The sequence below is a fragment of the Channa argus genome, chromosome 18, assembly GCF_033026475.1.
Source record: "Channa argus isolate prfri chromosome 18, Channa argus male v1.0, whole genome shotgun sequence".
Classification (NCBI taxonomy): domain Eukaryota; kingdom Metazoa; phylum Chordata; class Actinopteri; order Anabantiformes; family Channidae; genus Channa; species Channa argus.
The window spans coordinates 9,054,255-9,069,414 of NC_090214.1; the positions used below are offsets into that span (position 1 = coordinate 9,054,255).

At 39.7% G+C, this 15,160-nt stretch overlaps 1 protein-coding gene across 2 annotated transcripts in view; it reads left to right on the plus strand.

The window, feature by feature from the left end:
• The first annotated feature begins 4,619 nt into the window (after nt 1-4,619).
• The window catches only part of LOC137103714 (astrotactin-2-like), a 232,417-nt gene continuing 221,876 nt past the window's right edge, over nt 4,620-15,160 (plus strand). For both annotated transcript variants that reach the window (XM_067484310.1, XM_067484309.1), the window contains exon 1: nt 4,620-5,260. In XM_067484310.1, coding sequence (XP_067340411.1) covers nt 4,828-5,260 — 433 coding nt within the window. In that variant the 5' untranslated portion in view covers nt 4,620-4,827. The remainder of the gene's footprint in view (nt 5,261-15,160) is intronic.

The window sequence follows — 15,160 nt, forward strand, 5'->3', positions numbered from 1 at the left end:
TATTGTTTGGCCATTAAAGACAGACAGTGTTCAATACAATCTATCAGTAAAAGAGGTCACGTCTGCAAAACTATGGCATATGCTCCATGTGTCCATACTGGACCTCTTTTAACAGTCAGCACTTTTGGTAGGGGGACAGCAAACCTTGTCAGATTTGCCCTTTAGGCTATTCTTTGCAGGCAACTGTTTTATCAGGAAATCATTATGACAGACTGACTCAAATGTCAAATTATCACAGAAGAGAAAGAAAAAAAATATCCAAAATGCAAATTATTGTAGAAGTGGTGGTTGTGGTAGTGACTGTGGTAGAGATGAGTTTATTTAGATGTTTGCTCTTCAAAATATGGACTGAACATTGTCATCAACCAACCTAAAACAGTGATTTCAAGATACCTATTGACTTACCTATTGGAAACCATAGGCTACAAGTACGTACTGTAAGTACTGGTGATTTTTGATCTGTCAGGTAAATGTGGCAAGTTGCTGAAAGTTAAATGCTGTATTTTTGACAAAGGTGATGTGGAGCAGCTAGAGATAAACACGTGAGAGCATTGTCACTGCAAAGAAACACCAACACCAGTATGGCTACGTGATTAAATGACCAGACAAAAAAGAAAAAAGAAAAAAAGGATTAAGAGTTAAGCAGTATGGCGTTTGAATTTCTCATGATTGGAGATTTTAGGTTTAGGACTATTGAGAAACAAAAGCAAGAACAAAAGCATGAGGTTTATCTCATTTGTCTTCATTTGGTTTTGTCATGTCTTTGTTTATCAGTGTCTTTTGTCTTAGCTTCTCTGTTTTAAAATGGTTCAGAAAAAAAATGCAAGGAAGATGGGAAACCAACAGAAGAGAGGAAACACATCTTTGTCTTTCATGTGTCATTAGTAAAGTTGATGACTCACAGTATGACAGTTGCTGGCTGGGTCAAGTGTCCTGGAAATGGGACAGAATGTGTAAAGTCATGGGATATTGTCCCTAAAAATGAATTCTTTGGGTAGAAACTTTCAAATTAAATGGCCAACATTATTCCAAAATCAGGGGTGGTGGGAGACACTCAAAGAGACCGTCTTAATACCCACCTGCTATACAGCATTTGTGAGTAAAGTCCTGCTTGTGACACATATTTGGCGATTACATTTGTTCGGACACAGTGGGAGTGACTTTGGTAATTAAGTTCCTTGTTCATTCAGCAAACTATGTCTCAGATGTTTGTATTTAAATGTATTTTGTGATCTTTATTTTCACAAAAATATAAATAAGTCCAAAAAAGCAATAAAACAACAATAACTCAAATAGAAAAGAACCGAAACATATCAAGGCCATACAAGGAACAATGTAATAATTTAATTTAAGGATTTGCAAAAATATGTTTTTACCCAAATAAAATATCAGCTGATTGTTGTATGATTGTTCTTTCAATTCGGGCCAGAAAGGTCAACATTGGACTGTAGGGATTGATAAGGTGATGTTTTGGGTTTATATCGTCTCTCTATCTCTTTGGAATTCATTGGCCATTTGATTTCTATAAAAGACATGTTGCTTACCATTGAAGACACAAACTGTCTCATACTGGTTCGGTTAATCAGAAATAATCCAGGGACCATCGGGTCTCAGACCATGTCATGAACTGGAAACTTCTGAAATACTAGCGTAACTGTCTGTTTATCTGACCACACACAAAGAAAAAAACTTCTGGAGGGAAGTTTTGTAGTCAGATGATACATATATCGAGTCCTTTGCCCACAATGACCAGAGGTATGTTTGGAGGAGTAAAAATGAGAACACTGTACCTGTTGTTAAGTATGGTACTGGTAGCATCATGCTCTGAGGCTGTTTTGTTGCAGGTGGACCTGGTGAGTTTTATAGAGTGGGTAGAATAATGAAAAAATAAATAAATAAATAAAATTAGAGCATTTTCAGCATTATCTCAAACTATCAGCTACATGGTTGAAACGTGGATACACTCAGTGGTTCCAACAGGACAATGACCACAACACACATCAAAGCTGGTTGTGGAATTGATAAAAGAGCTTTTTCAAAGTGTGGAGCACAGTCAGATGCATTCAACCAAATGTTGCGTGTGCTTTGTGAATTTGTCATTTTGACAGTGTGTTGCTTAAAAACAAACAAACAAACAAACAAACAAACAAACAAAATGAACCTCATGCACCATACAATTATTCAAAAAAAAAAAAAAAAGAGCCCAATTTAAACATTAAAAGCCCAGTGTTGCCCCGAAATCCATGTCCATGCAGAGTGTATGTCAGCATTTGACCCCAACTATAATGGAACTCAATTTCAACTACCCAGTTTACCAACTTGCTGATTTTGTTGTCAGGCTGGGCAACTTCTGAAACTCTTAAACATTTCCAAAAAGAAGGCTTAGAAGGCTTATTACAACTTTTAAATCTGGCATTAGCTCGAGGTGAGCTACCAATCAGTTCCTTCAAAATTGAAGTCCTTTCCATTTTGCTAGAGCTTGGTCCCAACTGTGAGATTCACTCAACCGCTCAGCAGCCAAACGGACCCAGGCGAATGATTGCACAGTATCCACACACGAAACAAACATGGGTTATTTGTGGCCTGGAAAAGTAGACTTGTCTAGTCTTTTTCAGCAGCAACACACGTGTGTGTCTGCCTACCAGGTGGCATGTGAATGTACAGCTAAGTAAGTGCAGGCACAGCCACACACTGTAATTGAATGTTTCAGCACCACGGAGAAAAACAGAGTGTTTCTGAATATTTCAGCACCTCGGAGAGAGACGGAGAGAGAGAGAGAGAGAGAGAGAGAGAGTGAGACGGAGAGAGAGAGAGACACAGAGAGGCTGGTACACAGAGGTTTCACTTTTCCGTATTAATTCTAAACATGTTTGGAGTCAGAAATATGTTCAGTTCAGAAAGGGGACATGTAATAATAAGTATTCACAAAGATGGCAGCATGCGTACAAATGTGTTGCCTTTATTTTTTTAATGTGTTGATGGACTCAGCACAATGCCCTCGACAACAGGAAATAAAGGAGCTGCTCTCAGCTGAGGAAAGAAATAACAAAAACAAGTTGCTTTTAAGACAGCTTCAGGAAGAAGAAGCTTTTATGAAACATTTGGTCAAACAATTTGCTTTCTCTTTATTGACAGTTGTGTTCCAAAGTCACTGCCTGATTGATGTATTTTGGTGCTCGGCTGGAATTAGTGCTAGTGCTAGTATTAGTACATTGAAAGGTTTTATTCAATCTGGGAGTACTAATAAAAACTGCTTGGTATTAGACTTGGTTGTGAAAATAATTACAAGTGCTGCATTGTAGTATTTGTATGCTGTATGTAATCTGGACAAAGTTTTAAATGTTTTCACTCCATTACTGGAATAAAAGGAAGCTGAATTTCTATTATGTCTTTAGATGCCAAATGCAGCAATGACAGAGGCACAAAAACATGGAAAAATGTGTTAATATGTTTGTGTGCTTCTTGTTTTTCTTGTTCTTTGGCCTTTCCAATTAATTTGTATTTTGCACATACACACAACAAAACTGTCTTGAAGCAATAACATGTAATGAAAATTTGTCAATTTGCTCCATCGCTTGAGGCCTTGGACCAAGGTGTGTACGGCTCCAGCTCTGGACCAGTCTGTCTCCTTCATTACATCGTCAAATACAATAGGCTTTTTTTTTTCTTTAGTAGAATGTTTCATTTCTTTAATTATGTTATTTAATTTGTTTGTTTGTAATTTGTCATGTATTGTCACCTGAGGAAGGTGTTTGCACTGTTATATTTCAAGTAACATTTCACTTTCAGTTGAAGCAGTAGACTACATGTAACATTTGTAGGAGTTGGAAAAGATCCGTTTCAACAGTGAATGAATTAAGGTGTGTGGATGAATGGAAATCCTTTGCTAAGCACTTGGTGCTGAATCCGTTATTGCACGCTAAGTTAAAGACCTGAGGCCTCATTTATAAAATTAAGGGGGCAATCACCAGTAGTGCTAATGTGTCTCTTTGTATTTGTCTGCTGTTAGTATTACTGATTGAGGAAAAATCCATATTTAAAAACACTGTGTGTGAGTTGATTGACTGCTGTGCTTTTACTGGCAGGACTGCAGGGTGACTGCTGAGTCTGTTCTACTGGAGAGAAAACTTTCACATACACTTGTTTCATATTTTGTCAACTACTGTTTCCAATTCAAGAAAAATGAATCTGAAGCATCCATTTCTCATTCACCAACAATCTGATACTAACTCCTTTATTGAATACAGAACTTGTACTTGTAGTGGAGTTTGATGTAGAAAAACTTCTCTTGGCTATAACATGAACCTCTCTAACATATACATACTATTAGGAGAGCTGTGTAAACCACGTGGTTTCATTGTTACATTCACCAATATGTCTGCAAAGCCCCCCCCCCCCCCTTTTTTTTTTTTATTTTTTACTCCTAATTGTTTATCTGACATCCAGCTTCCACCTGCAGCGCTGCTTTAATGATAAACTGGTGAAATTTAAAATCATGTGATTGAGTGTCACTCTCATTCTTTATAACACAACAGCAGCAAATATTTCTTTTATGATCAAAACATGAAGCCATGAAATGCCTGCTGAAAGTCTAACATCGTGGCTCCACCTCATATTTGTCTTTAAAGGGGCGCTTGCATATTGAAGTGATTTGTTGTCCCGCCGTGTGAACACAGATGGATGTGAGGAGTCGAAAGATGTCATTCTCACTACACCTGTGCTGCCGCCTCCTGGACGGACGCGACTCCTTTGCAGCGACTGTACTATAAGTGAACGGACAGCTTATGAGCCCCACTCAGAGCGAGAGAACCACACACAGGGAGCGGGATGGCGAGGATCGTGCTGCTGCACCTCCGCGTCCTTCTCGCGGGGCTCTTGATAACAGGGACCTGGACGGTCCGAGCAAACAGAGGAGCGACATCGGCCGACGAGGAGCGGGACAAAGAGAGCGATGCTGAGACGCCATGTGAGGTGAAAACCGTCACCGTGTCTACCCTGCCCGTACTCCGGGAGAACGAGTTCAGCTTCAGCGGCGGAGCCTCGAGGAACGCGGTCGGAGGAGGGGGTGCTGCTGAAGCAGGTGGTGCTGCTGCTGGAGGAGGAACTGGAGGAGGCACTGGGGGAGGAGGAGGAGGAGCAGGAGCAGGAGCAGGAGGAGGGGGGGAATCCCGACTCCTTTTATTCGTTAGAACAGACCTACCTGGGCGAATTTCCGTAATGGATGATCTGGACAACACAGCTCTCCCCTACTTCACACTCGGTAAGAACTGCTGTGATCCTGTGTTTCCCTTTCATGAAAAAAAAAAACAAAAAAACACTCCAACCATTGTTGTGCATAGGGGGGTGGGGGGTGGGGGGGCACGCACACCGGTGCTGTAGGTTGTGTTTACTTTGAGATTCTGCGCCCATGTGCGCATTACCTGGCGCATCATTACCTGTCCTGCTTGAATCACCTTGTTTGGATCCCAAGGTAACTGTCATCTCCGAAGCACGTGACAAAAGAATCCAGGTAGATGAATCTGTGTATAAAACACCCTTAAGCACCACTGGTGCTGAAGTGACATTTCTCTCACCCTCGACTTTTCTCTGCCCCACTTTCTGTCTGGCTCAACTACTCTGTGGTTAAGCGTGATTAGCAGTTTAAATTTCATGCAGAGTCTCCCTAATGACAGAGTGCAATTTGGCCCTGCAAATATGCATGAAATTGGCAGGTTATTCTCCCTCGAGCACATAATTCATAGCACGCATGCATTGCTGGTGTCACACGGGTTTGCATCGCTGTCACGGTTTGGAAAGTTTCAACCCGAGTTCTGACAAGTCATCTAAACTTCTGTGCGAAACAAAATCACTTTCTGATGGTCTTGAGAATGGCATCGCTGATTAGATGAGGTGAAAGTACCTCTGTGTTACACCACCTCAAAGCATATTTGAGGAGTGGACTCTGCATTAAGGGAACTTGCTTACCTTGCTTTCCTCATGCTTTTCTCACTTATGTCACAGAGTCCTGTGAAGGATTAATGTTCCTGCCCTTGCCCCTTTGGTTTGTATGGGAAGTCAAGCAACTTCTCTGTCCTACTGCATATTGCTAGAAGCACAGAGAATGTGTGGCACGCAGTAATGTTTGTTCAATCCAATAAGCCACACAAGGTGAAGCGTAATTGCAGAATGCTGTGTGCTTTCCAGTCCCCCATCAGTTTCCGGTGTCTGTATTGGCTCAGCACAGAAAACCGGCTCCTTGGCATAGCAAAGATAGAAGAGGTCAGACATGTGGGTACTGACTGAATCCCCGAGAATGCCTCATTACTAGTTTTCACGTTCTGGGTTCCTGTCTTCTTTTGTCTACTCCGTCACCGGCCTCATTTTTATTCCCTGTATGAAGAGCGCAGACTAAAGTGGCTGCGAGGAGCAAAGGCGGGCAGGCAGGCCCAGGGCCGTTGCATTAAGCTGGTAAATCACTTTCTATTCTCATTAGGGACAGCCGTTGACTGGTGAGAAAGGCCTCTCTGTCCTCCCAGTCAGCCAGCTAGCAAATTTGCTGCTTCACCTTTCCAGTGCATGACTGCATGCTGCGGAGGGGGGAGGAGAAAGAGGACATAAATTGAAAGCATGGCATGTGTGGTGTGTGTTCTTTGAGGAGGCTTAGATAACAAATTGTTGGGCATTATTAAAAGAAATTAGGAGGTATTAGGCTGTTTGGCTCAGCAGAAAGCACGAGACATCAAAACAGAGGCAGTTACTGTACACTGGCTTTAACAAGTCTGGCTTTAACATTTTACTGAATGTTGAGACAAGGTTGACATTGAAAACAGTGCGTTGAATTATTTGCTCTTTACTCCAAATGGTGTGTTTTTCTTGTCCTTGAGAGAATTGTTCACACGTGCTGCGGACCACATGTGTGCTCAATAGCATCTATGATAAATCATGGTGGAATTCATGGAAATGCAGGGACATGCTCTCTTTTCTGTCTTCTGTATGTTGAATATGTCAAACTCTTTATCAAACCCTTTCTTCTTTTAGAGATATATACATTTTCAATTTATGTATTATTGCATACTTTTTCGTGGTATCCTGTCTAATGTCATTACACATCCACATAAAGGAAGCAAATGGTGGTGTGACGCCCCCTGTCCCCATTTTATTGTTTATTTTAACTACGTTACAATATGTTATGATTCTGACAATTGCAGTCAAGTCAGACCGTATTCCACACCATAATGCAGAAGGTCATCTTGACAACTTTTCTCTTGACGGTTGTATAAATGGTAGAGTTCTGCATGGAAAACAAAATGTGGCACATAACATTATAAATATATGCAGTGTGATTTAGTGGAACGAAATGCTTGAATTGTATTATGTAGAGAGATTTTCTCCTTTTCTCTGAGTTGCATTTGTTGCATCAATATTCTACATTATAATTTCCTCTCTCCTTTGTAAATATCTGCATTCTGATGCTCTAGGATGCTCCGGAAGCCTTCACAAATACACACACAGACACACACTTGCTGGGCTAAAGCATGGAAATGGTCTTTTCATTTTTTATTTATTTTTGGTAAATATTCATTGTATAGTCCTTTTTTTCCATTTTATACCGATTGTCTGTTGTTTGGAAGCTTTCAGAAATGTATTACTGTGACAGATGAGTGCAGACACAAAATGTCTGAGATAACGTGGACTGAAGAACAGAAAATCTTAACAAATAATATAAATGACTCAGAATTGAATCCAACATTTTCTCACCAACTCTAATCCCAGAGAAATAACATACTAAAACCTTAATGGACCCATTACTGGACACCTGCTTCCTTGTTTTTTTATTTTTTATTTTTTATTGGTGAAGGACAGTTTGACCTCTCAGTCTTAAAATAGCTTCATTGCCATTTCTACTGTAGTAACAGATTAACAGACATGATTTTTTCCTCTCATGTACTCATTACTTTGCATGTGCTGTACAAATTGTGCCACATCACCCAGTGTTTGCCACAATGCTACACTTGAATGACCCGTAGAAAAGTGAATAATGCATTACATTATTAAACATCAGCCGTGTTTCTCTCCATTTATAATGAACAACACTTACTATCATTTTTGTCCTATACGATAGTGAAAATGGCACCACAGAGATTTGAGAATGCTGGCGCATACCTTATTAGCCAAAGGCCATCGCAGCCGTAATGTGCATTGTCTTGCGTCTGTCTTTTCGATGCTGTCAGATGTCCAATTGTTTTGTCGAACCAATGTCAGAGGTGAGGAAAAGAGGGGGAAGGGACAGCGAGTCTCTCCCCACTGTGGCCTGCCGTCTCAGCTTTGATTTATTACCATAAGTGTCATGGAGATTGGATGAGCGGAAAGGGCAGCGCGAAAGAAATCTGCCCAGCTTCTTCCCCCCACCCCTCTTTTTCATATTTGTTTCCTTACTCCTTTCCTTGAGCAGTGTCATGTATTTTGGACTGAAGAAGCTCACAGCCTATATCCATGTTACAATAATGTGCATTTTGTTTGCTGATATGATTTATTGTTTATTGCATGGGGACATTTAAGGATGTTATGCGTTTAAGCCACATTGAGGGAGAGTTAAACTTTTCAGCTTCAGGGTTTTCCTTGGAGAAAACAGTAGTGCTGCTTCACCATCATTTTCTGCTGCTGGATTATCAGTTCACTTTAAATATAGAGTGCTAATGCAAATATGTGCAAAATATATTGTTAATGCAAGCCCTATAGCATCACTCTTAGAAATCCAAGAGAAAGAATTCTATGTTGTTGTGCTTTATCACACAAGATGGTTTTCTTTACTTATTTTAAGTGATGTTGTGGGACTGGGTGGAAATCGATATGTTTAGCGACATGGCTGACTCTGTAAACACCTCATTAGGAGTTCCCCTTTTTGAAAACCTCCAAGCATTCATTGCAGGATCGAAAACATTCAGATACACTCTCCCTCGTCTTTTACCATCTTTGTTCATCAGATTGGACTAAATCTTTACACTTTTCATTTTCCGTGGCTCCTTAGTCTTTTTTTTTTTTGTATCTCCAGCACGTCAACCAGCTTTTCCCCTCTCTCCTCTTCTCCCCTCTCTTCCCCGCTCTATCTTTCTAAGCAGGAGTTAGAGCAAGCCCCGCTTGCTTAGAGATGAGAGATTAAAAGCAACAGAGGTAAAGGGGAAAAAAAATAAAAAATCAGTGCCTGCACCGGGGCACTCTGTTACCTGTGGCACAGACCATGTACACACTGCACTACGTCTCAATCTTATGTCAGGGGTTGAGCTTAGCACTGCAGGACACGCAATGAAGAGGGAACAAAGGTCAACAGCAGAGATGTGAGTTATTACATGGTGTGGAGATGGAGTTTCCTGTCCCATGAGATTTCATGGGGACTTTTGAAAATATATATTTAGGAATACTATAAACAAGCTCCTTCCACTGATGTGCAGAGGGCTGTTAAGTGGGCGCTGCAAAGATGATCCATGGTGGAGCTTGGACAGGACACCAGATGATCTATTCATCATTATTTGACCTGCTATAATGGACCTATAGCAAGCTGTCTATCTGAGATCAATGTTCGAGTATGTGCACCCTTATTTGTAGTGTGAATTCTGTTGATAACAATTCTGTTTATCTACATCACCGCCCTGTCTACACACATTTAGATTTGATCATTGTGTAGTGTTTTGGCTTTAACCATAAAGAAGTCAAAATCTCACACATTAAGGTTCCATTGTCATAATTATGATTGTTGTGTCTGAGTAATGTGTTAAATCGCATAACACGCCCATAGGTGTTAAAAGTTTAGTTTATCCATGCATCCATTATGTTTCTCAAATATTCAGGTCTTTCTCTCTGTTTTTCAACACATATTGGAATTAAACCATACGTTTAAAGTACAGTCGTTTATTCAACATCAATTTGCAGCTAATTGTGGAACTATAACTCCGGCAGTTTTATAATGAGTATGATTTATAAAACACAATAATGAATAAAACCATCTTCATTATCTACTTTGTCTATTGTGCATCTACAGTTTTCATTTTCAACCTGGCAAGATTTTGGTGCATCTGGCCCCTGCAGCCCTAAGTGTAATGGTTTGCATGTTTTACTCTGGTGTGAATACACTAAATGCTGTGTGTTTATAAAGGTTGAATCTGGTCTTTGTTTCAGAAGGAAGCACTTTTAGAAAATGATCAACAGATTGTGAGGTTGCATGGCCTCACCCAAAGGGGAACTTGTGTGACAGGCAGAGAGTGAAGAATCATGCTCATTTAGCTCAGCGCTGAAAGGCCTAAGCGATGCCATGGAAAGGATGAATGACTTGCGGTCACTGACCCGTGCTGGTGGCTATCCTTTGCAGGAACTGTATTTTCAAATGGCTTTATTATTTATTTATTTTACCCACCACTGTCTCCATTCTGTTGCAGTGGGGAATGGCTTTGATCTCAACATAATCATCTGATCATTGCTGAGAGGTGCACAATCTTTGACGGAACGAACAAAGAAGTTTATGTAAATAACCCTAATGAATGCACAGGCTCAGATTGACTTCTCTGATCTCTGAAAGGCAACAATAAGCACAATTGTTCATGCGTTTTCTCTGTTTCATTAATTGGCAAAACAGATCAAAGATAATATTTGGCAAATGAGTTTATGACAAATTTAGTTCATGGTTTTCTTTTCTGTTCATCACTGATTGTATGTTTGCACTGAGTCAGCTAAGATGCAGCTCTTTTAGGTGATTTACTGTAGCAGGCAAAATAAAGTGCTAAACTGCTAGATCCTGATAATGTGTTTACCATTTCTCATCCATAAACATGAGATGTGAGCTCTGTTTGCGTATGTACCGAACTACTTAGTTTGTCTGGATGTACATGTAATTGCAGAATCTCAATGAAATATAAAGCTGAGTCGGAAATTTCGAAATCTGAGCTGAACATGCTGGTTATAGATGATGTATAGTGGATATATGTAGTCCAAACAATTACTGGTATTAACCTGACAGGCCATTAGAATTTCACATACAGTAGGATTCTCTCTATATCATTTCGAGAGCTTTCAGAGATTTGGTGACAAGCCCAGGGATTTTCCCCAATAGTATCATGTCTCTTTATGTAAACTGAAACCAATAGCCTATTTATTTAGACATTAGCTTTGAAAATAGAGACTCTACCCACACCTTTTAGATAATTCTATCCCTCTGCAAGGGTTTGATTGTGACATTCTGCCTCCTTAATGGATTTCTGCTGAGCTTTGTTATAGTACTTACCATATAATGTAGCCCCACTGCATTGTAACTTTCAGTGTAAGTTTCAATTTAGCCCCAGCATTGCTTTATGTGGGTGTCCCTCTATAATTCCAAGGCAACTTATCTTGATATGAAAAGCTGAACTATAACAGCTTAGATGCTGTATCTAACAAGAAAGCATGCTGCGAGCGGATTCCCAAAAGAATCGTAAACTTTTTGCTTGTATACTATAGAGAGGCTTTCTAGTCTGTGCACTGAATGCTTAATTTGACACTGATTTATAAAAGCAATTCCATTTAGTTGCTCTTTTTGCTCCTCGAGCTCCTCTGGTGTGTCCCCTACCACATAATAGAAGCCCCCATGTGACAAAAACTGTTTAATGTATTTGCTCTCTTAGTAAAATGCATTTTTGTAATGCATGCCAGACATTCAGGCCACGGGGAGTTGGTGTGAAATCCATCAACTTGCACGCAGTATACTTAAAACCAAACATGATATGTCAACCTGTTGAATATTTTACAAAGTTCAGATTTGCCTTGAAGATTTGAGATTGTCACCCGTCACCCAGATTGAGCAATTTCATCAAATGAACATGCGTGACCTTTCAAATTAAGCTCTAGTTTGATTGAAGATAGGAAAGAGAAGGGCATTTTCTTTCCACAGAAGTTTCATTGGATAAAGACTTTAATGAAAGAAGAAATCAAGGTTTCCACCAGGTTTCTGAAATGGTTACCAAATAACCACCAGTCTGTGTCTGTATAACGACCAGATACTTGGATTTCACAGAATTTCACTGAAGCTGCACAAAATGGAAGCTATGCTCTGAAAAAGATGAAAAACTCCATTTCCACCATTCTGTTATACAATTTGATTGGTTGTGCTAAGTTAATAGTGACTCCAGCAATCTGTATTTAATATGTTTTTCCTCTGCTGCTTCTATCAGAATGTGATTTTTTTTCCTCCTTCTGCTATTTCACTATTAAGGCCAAGCAAATCAATAGTGATGCATACCATCCTGACGTTTAATTTTAAGAATTGATCCTCATATGAAAATATTGAGACCAAGTGTTTTGTGCTATAAGAAATTGCTTTATATTTAATAAACGTACATTTGTATTTGAGGACAAAAATGAAACAAGTAATTCAGCGCTTATATAGGAACTGTGCATTTTTTCTTTTAGCTGCTTTTTCACAAAGGCATAAAACACACACACAAGCAGAGGAAACACACAGACAGTGACTAACCTGCCTCCTAACAGTTATGTTCCTATGTAATAATTGCAAAAACATTTTTCAAAGGAAATGTAACGTGGAATTTATTCTAATGTAACATATTTTTTGTAGGAAATGCTACATTTATTAACATTACCATGGTCCCAGAGAGATGTCTTCCATGGCCAAAGGCATACAAAGCACACAACCGTCACTCCACAGAGTTCAATTCCTGGGTTCTATGTCTGGTTAGGTTTAAGTAGCAAAATCTATTTGGTTTAGGTTATGGAAAGTGTGTTATATTGTTTGGGAGTTTGAGCATTCAGTAGAATATACGTTCTTTATGACTTCCTTCTTGTAGGGGACACCGTTGAAGGTACGCTAAAAGGTGAAAGTCACAACGAACTACTCTGCTAAACATGTTTTTAGCTTGATTCAGTTGGATAGACAGTTATGACTCAAGCATACAGAAGACAAGTGGAAGCACATCAGTGAAGAAAGTCTATTCGTGACTGTGTGAACTGAATGAAACATAAGCAGAGGAAAAGCTTGGAGAGCAGACAGAGTAATTATGTTTATGGAATGGACTGCTATGTTCCCTCCTTAAGGAGGTGTGTGCTCACATTTGGATTTCTGCTTGGAAGCATCACGTTGCTCAGAAACGTTCATCCTCATGTGAGAGCCAGCAGGGTGCTCCAGAGCAGATGGAATTTCCTTTGCCTGGGCAATGCTCTTACTTGTGTGCGTGCTCTAACCTATCTTGTCGGAGTTGTAATGGAAATGCTGCATACCTGCTGATACTCAGCCAGTTGCAGACTGCTCTGCTCCATCTCTCTGTGTGACACGAGAAAAGTTGTTTTTCAGGAATGGTAGCGCTGCTTACATCTTATAGCTTAGAAAATTCTATGGGGCTTCTGTATTTTTTCTATTTTTCTGAAAACTATTTATTGATATGTTAACTTTAACAATTTCCATGTATAATTAATTTATTGCAAACCAAAGGATCAGTCAGTCATCAGTACAAGCAATTTATTTTCAAAGTCTCTTCACTTCTTGCCAATAACAGAGATGGCAACAAAGACCAATTCAAGCTTTCTGGATTAAAAGGACTAATGTGAATTACAAAACACTCCATTGCCAAAAATAAGATGTAACGTGTTATACTTCATTTTTGTAGCCTCAGCTGTCCATTCCTTTCCCCTTTCCAGTTTTAGCAGTGTTTTATGTTGAAATGTTCACATTTTTTCCACTTATAAATTATTCCTTTGGGTGGTTGATGTTACAAAGTGTCCTTTTTCTGGAAAAAAAAAACAAAAGAAAAAACAAAAAGATATCGCTCTACAAAACACATACGCTGCTGTAATTAAGACCAGTGAGGAATAAGATGGGAGTGATAGTCAACTTCAAACTGTCAGTAAAATGTATCATTTACACACATCCCGGTTCCCTGGACTTCAGTTGCACCCCCACCTCTTAAATCAGACTGTATAAGTGGTCTGTAATGTCCTCCTGCTGGTTGACAGGTTAGATTTCCAGATCACAGGCAGGATGAAAGCCTAGTTTCACGATGTTTGGGCTCCCTGTTTGCTTTCTTTCTCTTGTCATTGCTTCTTTTGTGCACACTGTATTGTTCAGCAACCTCTGATTTTATTCTGAACTTGTCATACTCTGTTTTATTCCCTTCAGCTAACAGAAGACTGTTTATGTTTCAGCAGCTTGGGGATTCAATGTAATTTTTTGACAGACACTTCCAACAAAAATAAGTTTTTCTTATCGAGTTGTCTTCTTTCACCTTGTGCAGCAGTGATGTGGTGTTTATCCTGTAGTACCAATTGTGTACGCTGGTTCATTATCCCTAGAGCAAAGTGGTTAAATAGACCCGACTAACCTAGTTAATGGAATTATTGAAATCACATAAGGGTTTTATTTTTTCAGACATGACGAGCAGTGTGTGTGTTTCATGAAGGAAAAGGAGAGTCATTGTTCATATAAGCTGGTCACAATGATGTTTAAGACCCATAAAATTTGATTCCCACCAGAATTTGCTCTGCACCTTGGAAATGTGCCAGCTCCGCACAGCTCACTACCATCGTGTCCCTGTGCTGTGGTTCCTACAAAAGATTTTAAACCTTTTATCTATGCTGGCGTGTTTGTACCTATTTGCATGTCCTCCAAGCTGTACAGTCTGTGAGATTTTCTTGTAGATAAAGAATGTGCACCATTAATCCCCCCCCCCCCCCCCGCCCAACTGATGGGTTCCCTCCCACAAATTATTGTTATGCTTCATCATGCACCTCTGTCTAACTTCCTGGTGGAGCTAGCTTTATCTGCACAGGGACACATGTTCTAACGCTTCTTTCTTTCCGGTTGTGAGTCTGGATAATATCAGCCCATTGATTTCAAACAAAACCAAATCGTTTTCGCCACTCAGTCAGTAAGATGTGACAAACATTCTGTATGACCTCAGGTTGTGTAGATAGTGTTATGCTCAGCCAATGTTGCTTTGTTAGATAATGGTTGGCTGGTCCAAGTGTTACGAAACAACCTACTAGAAGCCATACTCTTTATAATTTTGCCTGTAATAACATCTTTTGAAACTTGTTTATTGCTGTCGACAGCTTCGGTGTTCAATAAACGTGCACAACGCTGGCTGTGGAAGCCATAGTGTTGGCTTTAAGGTTTTCCAAATTAAAAAAGTGCAATACGTCTCCATGTCAT